This window comes from Mastigoproctus giganteus, chromosome 4 (assembly GCF_048544385.1).
Source record: "Mastigoproctus giganteus isolate SK-2022 chromosome 4, ASM4854438v1, whole genome shotgun sequence".
NCBI lineage: Eukaryota > Metazoa > Arthropoda > Arachnida > Uropygi > Thelyphonidae > Mastigoproctus > Mastigoproctus giganteus.
The window spans coordinates 106,788,041-106,809,699 of record NC_143578.1 but is presented as its reverse complement, the minus strand read 5'-3'; the positions used below and the strand labels follow the sequence as shown (position 1 = coordinate 106,809,699).

The window sequence follows — 21,659 nt, the reverse complement described above, 5'->3', positions numbered from 1 at the left end:
GCTCACACCAACCATAAGAATAAGTATTTACTGTAACTAGAATATTTATTTACATATTAAAATAAAATAAATATTTACAAAAACTGCTATTATATTAAATATACATGTAAAAACATTAAAACTGTGATAAAATCCTTGAGATAAAATACACTAAAATAAACCGGATTAAAAGCGATAAAAACGATAAAAATCTCTGGAGCTTTCGGAAGCTTGCGCTCCCTTCCTCAGCAGTAACAAAACTTCCTGCAGCACGTCCATATATAACAGGCTCATGGTACCTATACACGTGGTGCAGTCGGCGCATGGTCTGAACTGGAAGCGGAAATAGCTCGGGAATGTGTTAAGCAAAACCGTTCATCCGTACTTAGGATAATAGTTTCAAACAGAGGATGCATACGCATACCTCTGTCCCTATTCATAATATTGTGGTCGGATGAACAGATTCGTAGGCTCTCGAGCCATTTACGGTTCCAGAACCCATGCGCTCGATCCATGATAACCGCATCCTCTGGGGAAATTTGATGCTGCTTCTCCCAAAAATGTTCGGCCACAGCAGACTTATTGTAATCAGCGGTTTTTATAGCATTTGCATGCTCCCCCAGACGATCCTTGAGCCGTCGTTTTGTCTCGCCCACATAACATTCCCCACAATCCGGGCATTTTATCCTGTATACTTTTCGGGAGAAGCAGCATCAAATTTCCCCAGAGGATGCGGTTATCATGGATCGAGCGCATGGGTTCTGGAACCGTAAATGGCTCGAGAGCCTACGAATCTGTTCATCCGACCACAATATTATGAATAGGGACAGAGGTATGCGTATGCATCCTCTGTTTGAAACTATTATCCTAAGTACGGATGAACGGTTTTGCTTAACACGTTCCCGAGCTATTTCCGCTTCCAGTTCAGACCATGCGCCGACTGCACCACGTGTATAGGTACCGTGAGCCTGTTATATATGGACGTGCTGCAGGAAGTTTTGTTACTGCTGAGGAAGGGAGCGCAAGCTTCCGAAAGCTCCAGAGATTTTCATCGTTTTTATCGCTTTTAATCTGGTTTATTTTAGTGTATTTTATCTCAAGGATTTTATCACAGTTTTAATGTTTTTACATGTATATTTAATATAATAGCAGTTTTTGTAAATATTTATTTTATTTTAATATGTAAATAAATATTCTAGTTACAGTAAATACTTATTCTTATGGTTGGTGTGAGCTGATTTAATACTAAAATATGAATTTTCCCAACCTCAGAGGCCTTTTTCAGGAAACTACAAAGTATTACCATAGCTACTTATTATCTCTTTCCACGACTGGTAAAGACTATCTCGAGGAGTGTTCCACAGTTTTTCTAAAATACTCCATCCATTAACAGAAGTCTGAAGGGCATACTGATTGGTTTGGTCAAGACTGTGAGTGTAGGTACCCATCACCAGAGACTGGCACAGGCGCATGGCAATGCATACCTATTGGAGAGATAAAAACATGTATTTATCAATTTTAGTATTATATTCAAAACTGCACTTTATTAAAAGAAAATATAATTAGCAACATAATAATATTTTTAATTTCATTTTGTAAATTTTCAAAGATATTAAAAAAATACACAATTACTTTATTAAATATAAACACACAAATAAAAAAAAACCTCCAATAATTACTTTACTAACAGCAATAAACTGGTTATACACCAGGTAGCCTTATACATCTAACAGCAAGTTGGTCCCCAGAACAGCCTGGACTCCTTACAGTGTGGACCACAACGAATCCTGTGGCACACTTTTTTATACCTTGGGTGTCAAAATTGTGCCACGGAAGCTAGTCCATGCTGACTCAGTTTCCTCCCAATTTCCAACAATTTGGATAGCATGTGGCATCCAAGTTGTGGAAAAAACACATTTCTACTCTCTACTCTAAAAGAGTTCATTCCGCAGGTGTTCAACTGGACTGAGATCTGGTGACTGGGGAGGCCACTATAGTAGGTTGTATTCACTCTCGTGATCTTGACATCAGTTCTGTGTAATTCTGGCCTAATGGCATGGTATATTATTTTGGTGGAAGAATCCACCCATTCACAGATGCCTACACTACAACCATGATGGGATACACCTGATATAAAACAATTTATAGATAACGTTCTGCAACATCCAATTGTTGCTCCACTGGTATCAAGGAGCCTAATGTGCACCATAAAAACTTTCCCTACACTTGCACTGGCACTGTCACCACAAGAGCTGACTAGATATTTTGTGGGACTGGGTGCAAACATTGAATGCAGGACTTCTTCTTATTATTATTATTAGCATTAGCATTAGTAGAGGCATATGATGCAAGAAAGCAAGCTTATGCAGCATCAGCCAAAAAAAAAAAAAAAAAAACTTCCACTTCACCCCTCCGTTCATTCGAAATACCTGTCCAGCTGTGCCTTAAATTTATTTAGGCTATCAACTTCCACAACAAGGGATGGAAGTCTGTTCCACTAACCAACCACCCGCCGGTTAAATGCAAATTTATGCACATCTATCCTACATCTGTCTTTCCTCAATTTGAATTTATGCCCTCTCAGGTGATTATTCTGAGCAAGAGGAAGAATCCCATCAGCATTGAGCATGCTCAAACCATTCAAGGCTTTATACACCTCTATCAGATCACCTCACCAGTACCTAGTCTCCACACACTGTAATTTGCAAAACTTTAGCCTTTCTTCGTAAGAACAACCCTTTGTTCCATTCACTAATCTTGTTGCCCTTCTCTGTACTCGTTCCAGCAGCTCTACATCCTTCTTGAAATGAGGCCTCCAGACCTGTATACAGTACTCAAGGTGTGGCCTGACCATTTAGTATTATTATCTTTCCTTCCTGTTGCATGACAGCCTGTTTGGTAACCTGAATATCCAGGAATCATTCCAGCTACTTGGTATGTAGTCTTGCCCTGTAAGTTATCATATCGATCTCCGACTTCATTATTTCGTAGTATGTTTGCATGATGTATGTATTCATTTCGATGCTCCACTTCATGCGTTGGCATTTTCTCCCTTGCTGGGAGGTCACCAGCACAGTTGTGCAGGAAGCATTTCCAGTTGGTGGGGCTGGATGGTCTTGCCCTTCTCTTTTGGTAGCCATAAGGGGGACAGCGCCACTTGCTCCACCGTCTTCCCCGGAGGCCGTGTCTGATTTTTCGAACTGACTCCTCTGCCTAAGTCCTGAATGTGTATAACTTTATCCTGTGCCACACTCAATTCAGTATGATTAATATTTCTCTGCGACATCATCCATCTATTTGTTGACCTGTTTAGCTTCGGCTTACGTCCAGTGGTAGTTTTTGGGAGTGGTGCCACAATTTGCCTTAGCCGCCACTCCAACCTTGGGGTAGGTAGGTCCCTTGGAGCAACTTTCACGATGTTTTTATTTATTTATTAATTTTTATTACTATTAATTTATTTATTATTATTATTATTCTAATTTATTATTATTATTATACCAGTCTCCCAGCGTGATGGAGCCGTGTTCGCTTCCGCCAAGGCAGTACTCGAACCCGGGTCTATCAGGCTGGTAGTCCAGTGTTGTAACCACAGCCACCGTGCCTCTTATTATTATTATTATTATTATTATTATTATTATTATTATTATTAGCTACATGGTTCAAGGAAGCCTGAGACTTATGCTACACTAGCCAAAAAAAAAAAAAAATTCCTGAGTTACCCTGAGAGAGAGAGAGAGAGAGAGAGTCAAAAGTAGAAGGGAATCACCAAGAAAGGGAAGAATGCTGATATCCAGCTCAGGACCCTGGGTGTGCCAAGCCCATACTCACCAGATGTGAGCTATGCATAAGGAGTATATGGTGCTTTGGGATTTTTGTTTGAAATATATGTTGGACACCTTGATAAGCACCCTTCATGTTAGTGCCATTGTTGTAGCCTTGGCCTTGACAACTGTACAATTCTATTCCTAATTCATCCAAAAGTAATTTAACCCTTTCTGATCATCATATTCTTGTGGTGTCACGTATTGCCAAAAAGTCTACAACGTCTACAGAAAGGATAGACAGGATAGGAGGGGAGGAGGGGTTATGCTATTAGTTAAGAAACACATAAAAACCAAGGAAGTGAAGCCAGTCGACATCACTGGACAGTGCAGTGTTGAGTCAGTTTGGTGTGACATAAGCATTGGGAGATCAAAATTGAGAGTAGGAGTGTGCTATAGGCCTAATGACTCTGATGAGTATAATAAGGAACTGTACAGGGAAATAGAGTGGGCCAGTAAATCAGAGAGTCTTATAATGGGAGATTTTAATTTCCCAGATATTGACTGGAATTTGGGGGCTGGTTACTCACACACTAGCAGGGCTTTTGTGAATTTATTGGATGATTGTTTTCTACATCAGCATGTTCGGGAGGCAACTAGAGGGAGTAATACTCTTGATTTGATTATCAGCAGTGATTCTTCATGCATTAAGAATCTGCAGATAAATGAACCACTAGGTGGCAGTGATCACAGTGTGCTGAAGTGGGATTTACTGAAAGAGGTAACTACCATTAGGGGTAAAGGGAAGAGTTATTGCTTCCGTAAAGGCGACTACGATGGACTGAGACAGTATTTAAATTCTATACAGTGGGACCAACTGATGATGTTACCAACAGCAAATTCAAAATGGGAAGCATTCAAAGAACTTATCTTGGAAGCTACTAGGCTTTACATACCAACTAAGAAATATTGTTCAAGGTTTAGGCCAAAATGGATGTCAGATGAACTAATGAGGCATATGGCAGAGAAGAAAAATGCATGGGATACTTACAAATTAACACATGACACAGAAGCCTATGAAGTTCTCTGAGCAGTGCAGACGGGCTGCCAGAGTAGCTCATGGAGTATTGTCAATGATATACAGGAATTTTTCCAGCAGGGATAAGGAGGTGATTATTCCATTGTATAAGGCAATGGTCAGGCCACACCTAGAGTACTGTATACAGGTCTGGAGGCCTCATTTCAAGAAGGATGTAGAGCTGCTGGAACGAGTACAGAGAAGGGCATCAAGATTAGTGAATGGAACAAAGGGGTGCTCTTACGAAGAAAGGCTTAAGTTTTGCAAATTACAGTGTCTGGAGACTAGGCACCAGCGAGGTGATCTGATAGAGGTGTATAAAGCCTTGAATGGTTTAAGCATGCTCAATGCTGATGGGATTCTTCCTCTAGCTCAGAAAAATCACCTGAGAGGGCATAAATTCAAATTGAGGAAAGACAGATGTAGGATAGACGTGCGGAAATTTGCCTTTAGCCAGCGGGTGGTTGGTTGGTGAAACAGACTTCCATCCCTTGTGGTGGAGGTTGATAGCCTGAATAAGTTTAAGGCTCAGCTGGACAGGTATTTTGAACGAACAGAGGGGTGAAGTGGAAGTGGGTTTTTTTTTTTTTTTTTTTTGGCTGATGCTGCATAAGCTTGCTTTCTTGCATCAAATGCCTCTACTAATGCTAATGCTAATGTTAAAGTAATAAAATGCTCCCAAATATCAATGTCCCTACTGTTAGATTAACTAATGTAAGCAAATTTAAAGACAATTGTTCTGCATGACTTACATCTGGAGTGCAGTCAACAACAATATCACCTTTTGTTCCCTTAAAAGATGATATCTTATCTATAATGTCATCTACCTTTGCCCATGGCAGATATATCCTGTTTCTATTCCACCTATCCTTGCATAATATATTTCTCGTTTCCTTGACAATAGAGTCACTGACAAGCTTCAGAAACAGATATCATTTCAGTTGTTTAATTTCATCTGGCTGAATGTGAGAATATATATGCATATAATCCCTTTTCATTTTAACAGTTGGAATAATTTATTAAATTTCAAGCTTCCTTGTGAAATTGACAGAACTTATACTGCAAAATATCTTATTTCTTTATCTTCAATAATATTGAGAAGTACTTTAACCATTATTTTTATTGGTTCAATAAATATGTTCACCAAGCAGTGCTACTGGATGATGCACAAGTTCTCCAAATAAGATTATTTTAAGTTAAATAATATGTTACTTAATGCTTCCAAAGACGCAGTCGGAAACTTAACTACGAAATCTGTTTGGATCCAGCCGACTTTTGCATTCCATAAGGAAATATGCTTTGTTCATAATCATGCCACTGCAACAATAACTAAACAAAGTTAGGCAAATCGGCCGAGAAGTGGCAACTGAAGTTTAACATTGAGAAATGCACGGTACTATATATGGGTTGCAGTAATCCCATGTAAACATACTAACTAGGTGTTATCACAATCACTATAGTGGAGAATGAAAAAATCCTGCAGGTAATTGTGCAGTCAGATATGAAATTCTCTGAATAGTCCAAATGGCTGCTAGGACAGTCCATCGGGTTTTGTCAATGATATACAGAAATTTTGCAAGCAGTGATAGGGAGGTAATTATCCCACTGTATAAGTCAATGGTTAGGCCACAACTTGAATACTGCCTACATGCCAAGCCTTACTTTAGGATGAACATGGAACTGTTGGAATGGGCAACATTCCAACGTTCAGAATGTTGCCCATTCTGAACTCATTTTGGTTCAGAGCACCAAAATTAGTGACAGGAAGAAAAGCGTGCTCTTATCTGGAAATACTTCAATTCTTCTATTTTCTGTTTCTGGTGATTACGCACCTGCAAGGAGATCTGATTAATGTTTTTAAGGCATTGAATTGACTGAGTAAGCTCTAGCTGACAGCATCCTTCCTCTTGTTCAGACTACACAAGGGAACATAAATTCAAATTGAGGACAGATAATTGTAGGATAGATGAGCAGAAATTGGTCTTCAGCCAGCAAGTAGTTGATTGTTGGAAAAACTTCCATTTGGTGTTGTAGAGGTGGGTAATTCAAATAAATTCAATTAAGAACTACACAAACCGTTAGAGGGGATGGACAGGTGATATGGGAGGTTTTTATATAGCTTCCATGAATGTAAAAAATACTTGAAGCTCAAAACTTCATATCATTCACTAGATTACATCATTCACAAATGACCTCAATGGCACAACTTTAATAGAACTGCAATAACATGTTTTTTTTTAACCATATGTAAAAAAAATACTTGCAGTTAAGTTTGCTGCTAATATTTTGCCCTACTACTGATCAGTTCATCAACTTATTTTGATGTTCATGATGTATTTTTTTCATATATCTGTAATTCGGATTGACAAGGAAAGCAGGTGTTACTAATTTACTGTCAGGGAAATGTAATGTTTTTGCTTGTATAACTAGACTATTGGCAAAGCAAGTTAAGAGTTGCCAGTACATTTATTTTAGTTTATTTCATACACTCTGTGTTGAAAATGAAACACCTACATAATAAAGTTTGCTTTATCCTTCAGATTTTTCATGAACATTTGCAGCACACTATTCTTGGGTGTTTATTACAGCCAAATTTGTTAAGGAAATAAGAAGAAATTAACATTTTTAAAAGATTCCAATTTTAATGTAATTTTACAATTTTTTCACAAAAAGAATAAGAAAAACTAGAATAAGAAGAAGGAATCAAATAAAAGTCAAAAAGCAGATTCTCCCTTGTAAACCTGGAGAGTTGGAGGCTATGACTTTATAATGTATATTAATTCTTACTGCTTCATTATTTCATTTTTAAATCTACTCTAAGTTTTATATTATCTTAACTCTAGTCTGATTACCAATGTTTTTAGCAAACTAGTCCCAGAGTTCTTTCACCAGTCTGCTTCAACTTGGAAGCTATGTTTTCACTCAGATTCAAATCTCCTTGACTGTCCACTGAGCATATTAAAGGAAGAAATTGGTGTACTGTAATAACAAAACACAGCTTGTATAAAAGACACTGAAAATTGATTTCTTACTATTAACACTAACTTGTGTTATAATTTAAAAATTACTCATTTATTTAAAATTAAACTCAAATAATACATTGCAATGCAATTTCTCTTTAAATATCTATCTCCACTTTTCCAAGATAATTTTACCTGCAAAATGTGAAATTCTGTGCTTGAGAGTATTCTCCTAGACAAATAGCCAGCAAGTGCGTGCCCCACCGCTGATAAGGGATTCATTGTACGACACTCAATCATGGTGTAGGTTAACATCACAGCAACATCACATATGTAAGGAGCAGCATGTATATCTCCAAAGTCAAGAATCCCATACACTGAATATTCTGTTTCTCTGCTTGAAGTGTGAGACTTATTTTGAAGGGCTAAAATATTATGTTCATTGAAGTCGCCATGAATTATTCCTGTTTAAGAACAATACACTGAAGTGAATATTACAACAATATCATCCAAATTTTTGTTTATTTGTGGGCATTTAAAAAGTTAAAATACTATAATTCAAAAATTTGATTTTCCAAAAGTACTGCACTTATTTCCTACATTTTAATCATCCATAGAGATATTAGATTATAATAATATATGAAAAGTAGTTAATTGAAAACAAGATTTCTGATAGTCAAAGATAAATTAGCTCATCACAGATTAGGTTAGGTTATATTATATTAGGTTATGTTAGGTGTATGTGTGTGTGTTAAGAGCTAAAATAACTAAGGTGATACAGCACTGTTATGCTGTATCTGTAACTGGCTGTATTTTTCAGTCAGTCTGCTGGACAAAAACCAAAGTTTCTGGGAGATAAGCCATGCAACTTTCACCTGAAACTTACTAACAGCCACATTGTGAGGCCAACTCTTTTTGGTTGTGGGAAGACAGTGATTATACCATTGTGCTACCTGCATGGGACCCAACACAGATGGAAATACAGTGGCTAGTGCAATTCAGAGTTATAATACCTTGTTGGTGGGAGTATATTATAAGCATTCTTTATAAGTGCATATGATGACGTGGAGAAGAAATGGGTAACAGAGGTATCCAGAATTCTGTTATGCTGCACCTCTAGAGGGAATGGCCATGTAGGAATGAGATTTTTTTTTATTGCTGCCTCATTCTATTATGAAACACATGAATAGAAAGCAGCGATTATAACATCATCAGAAGGAGAGGTAACCATTAGTTTCAGGAATGGCAAGTCTAGTTTAAGTAGTATTCTGGATTATGGCTGAAAGTGAAGTACAAAGTTCTGTTGTGCAACTCATTATTATAAAGTCTTCATTAAAAATATGAAACAGTGAAATTTCTATACCACTTGAAGCTCACTATAGCAATGAACATTTATTGCAATCAGAAGTAAATAAATATCAGTATTAATGTCTGAAAGATGTAAGCAACACAAAACAAGGAAGACGAAAACAAATATACAGTGTACAGAAAGAAAGTCACTGACTGCATTTGGTCAGACAAGAGAAAATTTTATAGTTCCCAACTTGCAGGCATCATAACAAGCAAGGAAAAATGTGCAGTTTTGAACAAGCTGTTAACTGGAAGGAAACTGAAATCTAAGAACTTCACTGGAGATGTGATTGAAATGAGTACTCATTTCAGATGACCATGAAAAAGCCTCAGCCTTTAGTAACCACTTCATCTCAAGTGTGCATAAGTTTATTCAATGTGAAGTTAACACCAACAACAACATTACAAAAGAGACAGTCGTGTTCAAAGCCGCTAAGTGGATTTTTCTTATTTATTGATTTGAAATTATTGTTTTTCTAAAACTTTTGATTTAAATTTAGTAGTATAACATTATTTTGTGATTTTCTGATTAATTTGGTGTATTTATTCTTTACTCGGCCTTGTAATTGTATAAAAGTATCGGTAAGGGTTTCCACTTGTTTCAACTCCGCTACCGTTCGTAAATTTCCCGCCATTGTGATACGATAGCGTTAGTTGAACTTTGTTAGCAGTTAAATTGTACGTTTAAATAAATACATATAACGACTTAGATTACAAACGTAATATAATTAATTATATTTAACATAATTAATAACATAACATAATTAATTATAATTAATTAATAAATTAATAGAATCATGACTCAGACCAGAGCAGCAAAGCAAAAGGCTCAAGCTAATGGAAGTGCTGTGGCTCAGAGCAGAACTGAGGGGGGCAGTTGTCCTCTGACTCACAGCCTTATAAAATGCACTGTTTGCTTGATGTTTGCAGAGCAATCGGGTACGGGACATGATACTGCCATGGGGGATGTCTTTGTGTGTGCGCGATGCAAGGAGTGTATCGATATCAGGCAACAACTCGGCGTTCTTGTGGGCCTATATGAGAGCTTGAAGGACAGGGTGGATGCCCTCGAAGAAACTAAATTGAGGGGCCCATCAAGCTCTCAGCTGCCCACATCAACGCCAGAGCTTGCACTTGGGCATCGCGTGACACAGAGGCAACCCCCAAGGCAGAATGCGCTGGTCCCGAAGGAACTAGTAGTTGTTGGTGACTCTATTGTCAGGGAAACGGGGAGCATGCTTTGTAAAAAAGATAGGTGGAACAGGACCAGGGTATGTCTGCCAGGGGCAAAGGTTGATGACGTTGTAGAGCGAATATCATCTTTTAAGGGCACAAAAGGTGATATAGTTGTACACGTTGGCACTAATAATATTAAGAGTAGGAGACCGGCAGAATTACTTAACAAGTACAGGTCACTGCTGAACAAAAGCCGAGAATTAGGGTTGAATTTGAAAGTGTCTGCAATTCTGCCCAGACACGATAGGAGGGAGTATATGATGAGAGCCTTGTCGATCAATTCGGCCCTGGAAAGATTGTGCAAGGCTCAAGGGGTAGAATTTTTTTCAGCCTGGACTGTACTTGTTAACAGGAGAGATTGCTTCTACAGGGATGGGATACACTTAAATAGAAAGGGTGCAAGAATATTTGCTGATGCTATCGAGGCAGTGTTAGGTGGGTCGGAAAACTGCTAGCTTGGGGGGAGACAAAGACCAATAGATTGACAGTAGCCACTGGCAGAGGTGAAAGAGATTCTTGCACTGCTTCTATTACAATGAGCAGAAGCCTGAAAAACAAGATGCATGGTATTTCAGAGACTGCTGGGAGCCATTGCGGTACAAGTAAACACATGGGTTGTGTTAGGGTAGCTAAGAATAGAAACAGGTGCAGGTATACTTGTGTGTACACCAATGCTAGGAGTTTAGTAAATAAATTTGATGAATTTGAGGTATTGCTCAAAACATCAAAGGCAGATATTGTTGGGATATCAGAGATGTGGTGTCACACAGATATAAGGGATGCAGAACTGCAATTTGGGGAGTACAACGTCTACAGAAAGGATAGACAGGATAGGAAGGGGGGAGGGGTTATGCTATTAGTTAAGAAACACATAAAAACCAAGGAAGTGAAGCCAGTCGACATTGCTGGACAGTGCAGTGTTGAGTCAGTTTGGTGTGACATAAGCATTGGGAGATCAAAATTGAGAGTAGGAGTGTGCTATAGGCCTAATGACTCTGATGAGTATAATAAAGAACTGTACAGGGAAATAGAGTGGGCCAGTAAATCAGAGAGTCTTATAATGGGAGATTTTAATTTCCCAGATATTGACTGGAATTTGGGGGCTGGTTACTCACGCACTAGCAGGACTTTTGTGGATTTATTGGATGATTGTTTTCTACATCAGCATGTTCAGGAGGCAACCAGAGGGAGTAATACTCTTGATTTGATTATCAGCAGTGATTCTTCATGCATTAAGAATCTGCAGATAAATGAACCACTAGGTGGCAGTGATCACAGTGTGCTGAAGTGGGATTTACTCAAAGAGGTAACTACCATTAGGGGTAAAGGGAAGGGTTATTGCTTCCGTAAAGGCAACTATGATGGACTGAGACAGTATTTAAATTCTATACAGTGGGACCAACTGATGATGTTACCAACAGCAAATTCAAAATGGGAAGTATTCAAAGAACTTATCTTGGAAGCTACTAGGCTTTACATACCAACTAAGAAATATTGTTCAAGGTTTAGGCCAAAATGGATGTTAGATGAACTAATGAGGCATATGACAGAGAAGAAAAATGCATGGGATACTTACAAATTAACACATGACACAGAAGCCTATGATAGATACAAGTTGATATGCAACCAAGTTACAAAGGAGGTTAGGCAGGCGAAGGCAGATTACGAGAAATCCTTGGCAAGGGATGCAAAGAAAAACAGCAAAGAGTTCTTTACTTATGTAAACTCTAGAAGGAAGGGGATGAATCAGATTGGTCCACTTGATATTGATGGGTCAACTGTTGATGATCCTGCTCAGGTAGCTAACAAACTAAATGAATATTTTGCATCGACATTCACACATGAGGAGTTATTCAGCAAGGGGAATGCCAGAGGTGTATTCAACTCTAGCAGTAAGCTACAGAATCTTGAAATAACTGGGAGTAAAGTGGAGGAGAAACTGTTGAAGATAAACACAAGAAAGGCACCCGGGGTGGATGGGATCTATCCAGTTATATTAAAGGAGGCAGCAAAGGAAGTAAGCAAACCCTTAGCCATAATTATGAGAGCTTCCTTGGACTCAGGGGAGGTACCCATAGACTGGAAATGTGCAAATGTGACCCCAATTCACAAAGGAGGATCAAAGGCTGACACAAGTAATTATAGACCAGTGAGCTTAACGTCTGTACCAGGAAAATTAATGGAGGCACTGGTTAAAGAAGCACTGCAGGATCATTTAGACAAGACTTCAGTTATAGCTCAGACACAGCATGGTTTTGTTAAGGGGAAGTCTTGCCTGACCAACTTGATTGGATACTATGATGCAGTTACAAAAGAACTGGATGCAGGGAATAACTTTGATATTATATACTTGGATCTTAGAAAGGCTTTTGATACTGTTGCACATGAAAGACTGCTACACAAATTGGAGCAGTGTGACATTGGAGGGAAATTGTTGCTATGGATAAAGGGGTGGTTGAGGGGGAGAAGACAGAGAGTGGTAATCAATGGACACTGCTCATCGTGGACTAATGTTATTAGTGGAGTCCCTCAGGGCTCAGTGTTGGGTCCATTATTGTTTTCTGTATTTATAAATGATATTGATGATGGTATATCAAGCTTAATGTCCAAGTTTGCAGACGATACAAAGGTTGGCAGGGTTGTCAAGGACACTACTGACACTATGCTGCTGCAACAGGATCTGGAAAGGTTGAGCAGATGGGCTGAGAGGTGGCAAATGAAGTTTAACATTGACAAATGTAAAGTACTACACATGGGAAACAGCAACCCCAGAGCAACGTATCAACTCTGTGGTACTACACTGACAAGTGTAAAGTGTAAAGTGTGTTCGTGTCAAACGGCACCAGGGGTTTCCCCCATCTCCGCGTGGTTTTCTTTGTGGGTGTAACAGATCACTGTTAAGGCCAGAGATTTAAAAGTGTATGGGATTTGGAAGTATTGTGTTGTGTATCGTTGTTCCTCTGGCCATTTAGCCGCTAGACCCCTGCTGGGGCCCAACGTTGCCCACACTCAGCCCCGTGGAGGCAGACCAGGTACACCCAGCATAATTATTTACTCTGGCAGGCCCTGCCACCTAATTTCCTGAGATTTCAGTGGCTAGGGCCTAAAAAAAAAAAAAAAAAAAAAAATAGTAGTAATAAATAAAAATAATAATAATAACGCGATTTTAGGGGGTGGTTCGCTAATGAGGTTAAGTTTCGGAATTGATGCACGATTTGGCTGTTATAATTTGGAAGTTTAAGTTTTTGTCGTGTGGGGCGTACACTGTGATGTATAGAGAGAGAGAGTGGGGGAAAGACTGAAGACTGGAGGGGAAAGACAGAAGTATGAGGCCAATAGGGTAGACGACCCCAGATATCAGTGTGGCATGCCCATGCCGCACCAGGAGAAGTAAACGGGGGAGACGGGGGAGGGGACGGTCCCGGCCCCTCCCACCGCCAGGATATGGAGAGAAAGTGGGCCAGACTAGGTGTCCAACCCAGATCGCCAAAAGGCGAGGCAACAGCGTAGCTGCAGTCACAGTCATGGTTTTTGGATGTTCAGTTCAGTGTTGCTTCAGGTGGGTCACAGTCTTGGTTCAGTCTCACTTGTCTCGTGTTCATCTTATGGGATCAGGAAGAGGAGTGATGACTCTGGTCAGTTTGTAGTACTGCTTTGATGTCAATTCAGGTAGTCATATTCGTTGAGAGCATCAGTCCTGGCCATTTGCACCAGGTCATGAATGGAGAGTTATCTTTGTTGGTAATTTCTTCTGATCGGTTGTAGTCATGCGGTATGTTCATGCTGTAGTCTCCTCCTTGGTTAGTTTCAATGGAGTTCTTCTATTCAGATGTTTCCATATTGTTGCGGATAGCGATTTCTGTTCTCCTTCTGTTAAAGATGTCCTGGGCGTAGCGGCTGAACGCGGTGTACTCGTCTTCCGAATCCAGGAGGTGATGCTCATTGTCTTTTGGTACAAATTTTATACTGGTGATGAGTACTGATCTTTGTTCCTCATAGCATTCACATTTGTGCATGATATGTTGCCACGTCTCCATATTGCCACAGGTGCAAGTTGGGTCCTCGGTCAGTCCGAATGAATTCAGTTTTGCGTTAAAGGGCCCATGGCCCGTCAGGAGGAAGGTGGTGTTCAGTCCTGGGTAGAACCATTTGGGGGCTTTTGGATAGGTCTTGTCTACGTAGGGTATAAATTTCCGTGTGACTTCACCCTTGGTCGTCTCTTGCCATCTCCTCTGCCAAGTTTCTTTCAGGTGTTCCATGATTTTCTGTTTTTCCATTCGGTGGTTGTTTGTAGGGTCCAGTGTAAAAGTGTCAAACATGGTCGGTGTTCCCTTTGCCAGGTAGTACATCAACCCACATCTCGCCACCTCCAGGTCCAGAGGGAGAGTTCCCGCCAGGACCTGCAACGCACAGGTACTCACTGTGTTACACGCCCTGGTGATGGTGAGGAGTATTTTTCGCTGTATTGTATCGAGGATTCTTTTATTTACTGCAGTTCTTGCTTTGACGTACCATATTGGGGCTCCATAAGTAATTGCTGGGACGAAAATTGCTTTATAGTAGAGGGATAATGTTCTTTTGTTTAGTCCCCAGTCTCTGCGTGTTACTCTGACTACTAGTGCTGCGTATTTTCTCAGCTTCTCCTTCAGATATAAGAGGTGTTGTTTAAAGGACAGGTTGGAATCTAGGATAATGCCTAGGTATTTCATCTGTTTTGCCAGTTTGATTGTGCTTCCCCTTACTTTTATCTGGGGCGGCCGTCTGATGTTGAGTGTTCCTCTCAGTAGAATTGAGTTCGTTTTGGTCGGGGAAATCTCCAGTGTATGCAGGTTTGCCCAGTCCTGGAGCACTTGCAGTGCATGGTTTGCACGGGCTTCTAACTGTGATCTAGAGCTCGCTGCCACCGTTAGGACGAGATCATCCGCGAAAGCTTGTGCGTTGACATCACCCAAGTCGAGTGCCAGGAATTCATCAAAAACAATGTTCCACAGGAGCGGCCCCAGGACAGATCCCTGCGGGCAGCCCCTGCGGACCGATCTTGTCAGGCTCCGGAACGGTGCCATTACCCTGATTTTTCTATCTGAGAGGTAGGATCTAATGCAATTATATAAATTCATGGGGATTTTTGCCTTGCGGAGTCTGCCCAGGACGCTCGGCCACCAGAGGGTGTCGAACGCCCCAGCGAAGTCGACCGCAATTACCAGGAAGTACTTTTCATTACATTGTGCTGCGCTTTCTAGGAGGTTCCGAATTGCTTCAATCGTGGAGAGTCCGGGTTTGAACCCATATTGTCTGGGTGACTCTAGGTCAGCTTCTTTGTAGTGGCTGAGTATTCTTCGATGTAGTATTCTCTCCAGGAGTTTACTTAGTGTTGATAGCAGCGCTATAGGACGGTAAGAGTTTGGTTGTTCAGGTGGTTTAGTTGGGTTTTTCAGGATGAGCTTGAGATGTGCTGTTTTCCAGCTAGTTGGGAAATGGCCCACTCTGAGGCAGCAGTTGAATAGGTGCAGCAGGGGTTCCGGTATGTGCTCCACCGCCCTCTTAACGAGTTCTGGGTCCAAGAGGTCAGGGCCAGGGCATTTCTTGTTGCGCATTTGTGTTGCAGCTTCCTGCAGCTCATCCATGGTAATTGGCGGCTCCATTTGTTGGGTGTTATAGGTCTCGTTTGCCTGTATGATAGCTTGTTGGTCTTCCGTGAGTATATTCGGTGGGTCTTTTATAATGGTGTTCAAAATGTTGGCCACCGAGTCGTCCCATGTTGTGGTGAGGGTGTGTTGCGGCGTTATAGTTGCTGTGGTTATTTCCCCCCTGGGGAGTTTATTTGTTGTGATCTTGTAGACCACTCCCCAGGGATTCTCATTACCTTTAGTTGAGACCAGTCGTTCCCAGGAGGACTTTTTACTTTTCTTTATACTCTCGGTATAAGTATTTCTCAGTACTGTATATTGGCGGCGCAGGTAAGTGACCTCAGCGGGTGGCCACGACCTCCGTGCTCTCTGATATTCCTTCCTTTTTTGTTGGACTAATCTCCTTTGTCGTTGCAGCTCTGGGGTCCACCAGGGCATGGTCTTGCTCGAAAGCGTTTTTCTTTTTATGGCAACTTCAGCTGCCTTGGTTATGATGTTTGTTATTATTTGTTGCAGTTCGTCTGGGTCCTCTCTTATTTCTTGGCCATACTGTCTGGTTTGCCCAATTCTATCATGTTGGGCTCTACTAATAAGCTGTTCTCGGTAGAGTTCCCAATTGGCTTTGGAGATTGCAAATCTGTTTAGCATCGTCCTTTCTGTTGCGATTCTTGCTGTGGTTCTCTGTATCCGGTAGGTGATGGTACGGTGATCCGACGTGGTCCAAGCATTTTGCACCGTCCAGTCGGTCACGTGGGAATCGATATTTCTTGTGATTAGGGTGATGTCAATGGTCGCCTCCCAAAGTGTATTACAGAAGGTTGGGAGGCAGAAAGGTTGATTTTTAACCGTCAATATTGAGTTAGCCAGGAACTCTTCCAGTCTTTGGCCGTTTCTGGTGCCTTGCCGGTCCGGCGTGGCGCTGTGCCAGACTGGGGATCGGCAGTTGACGTCGGCACCTATTATGATCCTCTGTCCTGCTAGGGTAGTTTGGACATCCTGGAGATATGTAATGGCGAAGTCAATCTCGACGCCAGGTCTGCAGTAGAGAGAGACTGCATATAGGCAGCCGACAGAGCTGATTATATGTGCACATGCTGCCCATGGCGTGCATAACTGTGGGATCTTGGTTACTGTTATTTCTGGGTTGCGGACTATAATTGCTGCCCACGGTGTATCTTCGTCACTCTGTACTATTTTAAACCTGAGCGGGTATCCCCTAACCTTCTTCATGTGAGTGTAGGGCTCTTGAATAAGGATGAGATCAGCATTGTCTTCTTCTGCTTTTAGGCATACTTGGGCGACCACTGCTTTCGCACGTTGCGCATTTATTTGGTGAATTTTTAGCACTCCATCGTTATATTTTTTACGTTGCGTACCCATAATCGGTTCTGAGTTGATATATACACTTGAACTTTTGATATGTCGGACATTTTGGATCTCTTATGGAATGCGTATGATCTAGCCTTAGTAGCTTGCAGTTGACGCATACAGGGTCTTTTGCTTTGTTTGGGCAGCTACTGAAGTTGTGCCCCTTTTCGGAGCAGTGGCCGCAGGTTGGTTCCATTTGATTACATGTGTGTGTCGTGTGCCCATATTTGCAGCACCTAAAACACTTTACTATAGCCACGTGTTCTCTGTACCTGTGGCTACTCCACTCTATATAAATTGATCGCTGTTCCCGAAGGACTTGCCAGGCCTCTGGGGCCAGCTCCACTACCCAGTTACAGTTTCCGCTGCTTCTGGCCCTTGTTTTATACTTGGGCATTACCATTAGCTTTTCATCCCTCTCTGGTAGTCCTCTCTGTAGGTTTTTCCTATAGATTTCCCCGGTTAGAGTCTCGGGGGTGATGTCTTGGTCCACGTCAAATATTATGACAGATGGTCCTTTTCTTCTTAGGGTTTCAGCAGTAAGGCCCAAGGTTGGGATCTTTGCATTGGACATGATTATTTCCGCTTCTTCCTTGGTCTCCGTTTCTATTACAATCCCTGGGTTTCTTGTTTTCCTTATTGCTTTAATTCGGGTAGCTTCGAGGTCTTTCCGCAGGTTTTCCATTACCACCTTCTTTATTTCTTCGCTTGTATGTTCATCTTGTCCTGTTGACTTTAGGATGACTATGTTGGGTGTTGGTAGGAGTGTTCTTCTCGAGGACACTCTTGCAGGTTTGGCAGCAGGTTCATTTATGTTTGCAGTGGTGGTTTTGTTCCTCAGCGCTTCTGAGAAGGTCGGGGCACGCTGTGGCATTTCTCTTGCCCCACCTTGCAGGTATGCCTCTAATGTGGCGTTTATTTTTTCGTTCTCTATGTGGGTTTTGTACAGGATAGTTTCCAGTTTTGTCCACAGTGAGACAATGTCTGCTCGAATCGTTGTTGTAACTCGATTGTTCTGCTTTGCAAAAATTTCCTCCAGTGCAGACATGAGTATGAGAATCTGGTCTGGTACTGGGCCCCCTGGTAAGGTGTGGTCTAGGGTTTGCGTTTCTTCAGTCATCTCAGTCAGTTGGTTTTGTTGTTCCAAATTACTTTTGCTCAGGTCAGATTGCGACTTGGTTTCCCGTTCGAATTTCGGGACGCCCGGTTTCTTGTTCCTTTTTTTTGAAAGTGGGGTCGGTTTTTGTTCCTCGGTGTCGTCCCTATTGCCATCAATCAGGATGGGTTCTGGTTCTTTTCCGATGTTTTCTTCGGTTTGGTTGGGGTTTTCCGAAGGCATTTCTGGCCAGATCGGAAAATCGGAGTATTCGGATTAGCGGGGTTCTGTTTATATATTCTTGTAGCTGATTTAAAAAGACGAAGTTTGGTGGGTCACACAAGTTCGTGCGTTGTATGGTTGTCACACAATACCCTGGCAACGATTTCAGCTATCCCCAAGGTCAAATCATTGGGGGGGGGAGTCAAGTGTTAAAATGCCCCTAGAGCAGTGGGATTACCTCCGCATGGGGTTTCCTGTGACATCTAAAATATTGAAATAGGCACGTGAGAGAAGATTCCACAACATCATGGAAGTTTATGGCGGGGGGGAGTCACTAAAAACATTATTCACTGTCTTTTAAAACAGTTGTAAGCACAGCTTGTTAGAGCAGCTTTTGCTCTGGATATATCACAGATCGTGGCACCCTCCCCAGTCAAGTACAAGGTACCAACGTGGCTTCCGCGTTAAAATCGGTGCCTCTCTATATCCCTGCTGCCAGCCACATGGTGACCAGTGTAGGTCTGGCAAACAAAGGAAACAGATAAAAAACGCTGGTAACTTGCAAAATTCCAGTTAAATACTCAAAAGTTCCTCACCTATAGAGTCCACTGTAGTTTATAAATCACTGGACATACTTTTCCTGAAATAAAAGCACTAAGAACTCATAATTTAATCCATAAATCGCAGAGCGCTGTTTCAGCGTGGCAGTAACAACGGCAGCCATATTGGCGATCGTACTACACTGACAGTGGTAGAGAATGAAAGGGACTTGGGGGTGGTTGTGCAGGCAGATATGAAGTTCTCTGAGCAGTGCAGACGGGCTGCAAGAGTAGCTCATGGAGTATTGTCAATGATATACAGGAATTTTTCCAGCAGGGATAAGGAGGTGATTATTCCATTATATAAGGCAATGGTCAGGCCACACCTAGAGTACTGTATACAGGTCTGGAGGCCTCATTTCAAGAAGGATGTAGAGCTGCTGGAACGGGTACAGAGAAGGGCAACAAGATTAGTGAATGGAACAAAGGGGTGCTCTTACGAAGAAAGGCTTAAGTTTTGCAAATTACAGTGTCTGGAGACTAGGCACCAGCGAGGTGATCTGATAGAGGTGTATAAAGCCTTGAATGGTTTAAGCATGCTCAATGCTGATGGGATTCTTCCTCTAGCTCAGAAAAATCACCTGAGAGGGCATAAATTCAAATTGAGGAAGGACAGATGTAGGATAGACGTGCAGAAATTTGCCTTTAGCCAGCGGGTGGTTGGTTGGTGGAACAGACTTCCATCCCTTGTGGTGGAGGTTGATAGCCTAAATAAGTTTAAGGCTCAGCTGGACAGGTATTTTCAATGAACAGAGGGGTGAAGTGGAAGTGGGTTTTTTTTTTTTTTTTTTTGGCCGATGCTGCATAAGCTTGCTTTCTTGCATCAAATGCCTCTACTAATGCTAATGCTAATGCTAATCTGCCAGGCATTCAATCAGAAACTCTCTTTTTCCTTGCTCCACTCCCTGATCTGGAGATTTTAGAAGCAGGATGTCAATTAAAAGAAAAGGAGGCTTCTAACTTTGATGAAATATCAGCTTCTGTGCTGCAAAAGATCCTTATCTCAATTCTTGTACCATTTAAATATATATTTAATCTCTCCTTTCAAGCTGATAAATTTTCCTCTCAGTTTAAAAAAGCAGTCATTGTCCTTGTTCCAAAGGGGCACGTAGCAACTCTGTCAACAACTTTCATCCAATAGCTCTCATCTCAGTTTTTACAAAACTATTCAGCTAATCAGGTCATACATCAACAACAGTATGCCTAAGTTCCACTGGGCTGGCAATCGTTGACTTTTACTTCAAGATCACTGACAGCCATGAAAGAGGCCACTATGCAATAGCACTGTTCCTAGACTTATCTAAAGTTTTCAACTGCATAAATCATAATCTGCTCCTGAACAAATTCAAAAATTTTGGCTTGAGAGGAAAAATCAACCTCCTTGAAGATTACCTTACCACATGTCCATTTGTTTTAAAAAAACCAGATTTATTCGGACATGCTATTTCTCCAAGGGAGCTCCTCGAGGCTGACTTCTTGTACATATACTATTTATCCTTTTCATCAATGAATTTCTCCACATTCTTCCATCTACCCACTTAGTCTGATGATATTTCCATTCTTTTCGTAGATATAGATCCTAACAGCTACAACTGAAACTCTCTGCCTTGCTCTCCATAATGCACACTTGGCTTCATAAAAATCAGCTCATTCTTAATTCTGAAAAATTCAAATATATCTTCAGAACTAAAATCAAACCGCTAAATATCGATTTTGAGATAGTATATAAAGAAAAGCATCTAGAAAAACTGAATGAAACCAAATTTCTAGGAATATGGTTAGATAATAAGCTAAGCTGGGATAAACAGGCTTAGCAAACCCAGGATCCTGAACTGGATATCAACATTTTTCTCTTTCTTGCTTTCTTGGTGATTCCCTTCTCTCTCTCTCTCTCTCTCTTTCTGTCAAGGTAATGCAGGATTTTTTTCTTTTTTTCTTTTTTGGTTGTTGTTGTTGTTGTTGTTTGTTTATTTGGTTTTTAGGAGCATTAGCAACTAAGGCCATATTGCTCCGGGATATGCGGTGGTCATTCCCTGACCTTTCCACATCCTCCGTATTTGGTGGTGACGGGCTCGAACCCCGGTCTAATCAAGAAGCGTGTGCTATGCACTGCTGCTCCTTCCCACCTGGCTACGGAGGCGCCGTTCTTTTTTGGCTGGTGCAGCATAAGCCTCAGACTTCCTTGCACCATATGGCTAATAATGATGATAATAACCGTATGCAACAAAATTTCATCGCTTGTAGGTATCCTTCACTTCTCAGACTGGTTTTTCTATCCTTAATTCAGCCTTACCTCATCTATGAATAATCTCTTGGGGAACCACCTGCAAAGAAAACCTTGCAAGAGTCAACTCCATTCTTAACAGATGTGCAAGTTCAATTT

At 41.1% G+C, this 21,659-nt stretch overlaps 1 protein-coding gene across 1 annotated transcript in view; it reads right to left on the bottom strand.

Moving 5' to 3' along the window:
• Nucleotides 1-1,268: 1,268 nt before the first annotated feature.
• The window catches only part of LOC150086973 (hydroxylysine kinase), a 202,293-nt gene continuing 181,902 nt past the window's right edge, over nucleotides 1,269-21,659 (bottom strand). The window contains exons 10-11 of the mRNA XM_090372341.1: nucleotides 7,974-8,242; nucleotides 1,269-1,463 (exon numbers count right to left, since the gene is read on the bottom strand). Of these exons, the coding sequence (XP_090228467.1) occupies nucleotides 1,269-1,463; nucleotides 7,974-8,242 (464 nt within the window). The remainder of the gene's footprint in view (nucleotides 1,464-7,973; nucleotides 8,243-21,659) is intronic.